The sequence below is a fragment of the Myxine glutinosa genome, chromosome 1, assembly GCF_964187855.1.
Source record: "Myxine glutinosa chromosome 1, kmMyxGlut1.1, whole genome shotgun sequence".
Lineage (NCBI taxonomy): Eukaryota > Metazoa > Chordata > Myxini > Myxiniformes > Myxinidae > Myxine > Myxine glutinosa.
In genome coordinates this window covers 278050072-278052458 of record NC_136261.1, presented here as the reverse complement: position 1 = coordinate 278052458, position 2387 = coordinate 278050072, and the positions used below count along the sequence as shown (strand labels likewise).

Sequence of the window (2387 nt, the reverse complement as noted above, 5' to 3'; positions counted from 1 at the left end):
TCAGTCTGAGTCACATAGGAACCCCACTCTGAGGCCTCCACCAGTCCCAACCCTCACTCCAATCACCCAAGGAAAATCATTAATCTCATCCTCGGTAATGAGGAAATGGTCGCCTGCCGCATGGTGGCTGAAAGCTTTGGGGGAGAAATCATCTCCCTCTGGTGGTGGGGGGAGGGGGGAGGGGGGGAGGGGGGGGGGAACCTGTCGTGTCAACCCCACCCAGTTCCATAGAGGAGAACATCGATGGGACCCTTAATCTAACTATCTTGACAACACCCGTACCCTTGCGCGCACCAATAAGGGCTCCCTGCCTTATACAAACACTTAATACAGGTAAGAATTATTCAGCTACACAAGCATACATGGCATCTAAAGCCGGAATATATTACCTCCTCCCTAAAAAGGTAAAAAATATGATATGAGGAGGATGATGATGATGATGCTGATGACGATTATGATGACGATGATAATGTGTGTGTGTTGGCACCTTGGCCAAATTTCAAATTCCTGTCCTTACTACTGTAGAGGGTATTAATTATTTGCAGGAAAACTGCTGCGGCAGCATTTGATCTCTTCTTACAATTATCAATACATGTGATCTTGACAATGAAAAAGCAGAACATTTTTGGCGAGGGACAAGAAACAAAACTTTCGCCATGTAAAAAAGTCAAACATTCTAATGTTTCAAGAACTGTTTTGGGTCTATTGCAATTACAAGGATACCTGTAACCTCATGCTTTCTACTCACTGTGTTTGTGTTTGACGTAAGTGCAGGTGAATTTTTAAACCAGCAAAGGTAACTTTGTGTGAACTTTGAGCAAATAAAGCACTGTTTTGTTTTCTTTGTTCTTACTTTGTCTATGATTGCATAATACAGTATCACTTTGGTTTTCACGCTGTATCACTCTCGTACTCGTACTCTCGTACTCACACACTCTCTCTCTCTCTCTCTCTCTCTCTCTCTCTCTCTCTCTCCGTGTGTGTGTGTGTGTGTGTGTGCCCTTATCTTTATTTGTGTCTTTTTTATCAATCTCTTATTTGTTTCTGCTTTCACTTTTGTCTGCTTCTATCTTAAAGAAAACTATAAATGAAATATGCATATGCAGCAAGAAGAGAAATACAGAGAGGCAGGTAAGAGAGAAATTGAGAGACTGAGATTTTGAGAGAGAGAGAGAGATTTATTTAAAAAAATTTGTTCTTTGAGAGTGAGATTTGTAAATTATTTATTTTCTTTATTTTGCAGATACGGCGACTAAACGTACATGGTAAGTTTCTGAAAGAAAAAAAAGATCCATAGCATTTATTTACCTGCTGTCTGTGATTGCATAAATACATAAATCATAAATAAACAAGTACGTAAATCGATGACAACATCAAAGGTACAGGCATACATGCAAACATATAATGTATACCTAATAATGTATCATTGTCTTAAGAATATAGCAGCCCTTGTGTGAACATATTGTCCTGTGGAACCGTGGAAGCATCCCATCACGCAGCCGCAAATGGAGCTTGCCGGGAGAACACACACACCGATGTCTCGCCGAGAGAGAGAGGGAATGAGAGAGAGAGAGAGAGAGAGAGAGAGAGAGAGAGAGAGAGAGAGAGAGAGAGAGAGAGGAGGAGAGAGGGAGGGAGAGGGAGAGAGAGAGGGAGAGAAGGAGAGAGAGTGAGACGGAGAGAGAGAGAGAGAGAGAGAACATGAAAGCTCAATTTGGTCAGTCGCGTGCCCGAGCAGTGTGGCGCATGCGATCCCATGCCGGTTATCAGGATTTTAAACAAGTTTAACAATTACTCTCAGGGATAACCAATTATTCCAAAACAAGTGACGAGCAAGAGACAGGCGATGGAGCAGGCACGCATAACATACGGAACTACAGAGTTCATAGAACACTTTACCCCGTGAAGTCTTGAGAAAAAGGACATCAAATTTTATTGGAACTTGGACATGGGACTTTATTGGAAACGGTTTATTTGAAGAGGAAGAAGAATCTCGACATTCCCCCACACTGAGAACATGATTGACAAATTTGATTGGTCAAGACATTTTTCCCAAATACTGCTAAGTTGAAGGTTCATGGAGGAGCAAACAAGGTAAATTGTGTTCTATGGTGTTCAAATATCATACTAAAATACACAATTTGGTGTCTGTCTGTCTGACTGTTTTTTTGACCGCGATACACCTGGTTATTACTTATCCAATCATAACCAAACTTGAAAGGGGGCCTAAGGATCACACAACGGAGGTTGTTTTCCCCAGTTTCCCCATTTCCCCAGTTGCTTAGAAAAACTCAGAATGCAAAAAATTTCGAAGTCGTACGTCACATGCTTCGGCCGCCATCTTGTTTTTCATGAAAAAAACACAAAATCCCCTTTTTATCCGCAAC

General features: G+C 41.6%; 1 protein-coding gene across 7 annotated transcripts in view; it reads left to right on the top strand.

Moving 5' to 3' along the window:
* The first annotated feature begins 870 nt into the window (after positions 1-870).
* LOC137437950 (Na(+)/H(+) exchange regulatory cofactor NHE-RF3) overlaps positions 871-2387 on the top strand; it is a 46021-nt gene continuing 44504 nt past the window's right edge. For 2 of the 7 annotated variants that reach the window (XM_078766299.1, XM_068132737.2), the window contains exons 1-2: positions 871-1131; positions 1244-1265. In XM_078766299.1, the coding sequence (XP_078622425.1) occupies positions 1095-1131; positions 1244-1265 (59 nt within the window). In that variant the 5' untranslated portion in view covers positions 871-1094. The remainder of the gene's footprint in view (positions 1132-1243; positions 1266-2387) is intronic. The other 5 variants (XM_068132755.2, XM_068132772.2, XM_068132746.2 and 2 more) reach the window with 5 other exon arrangements.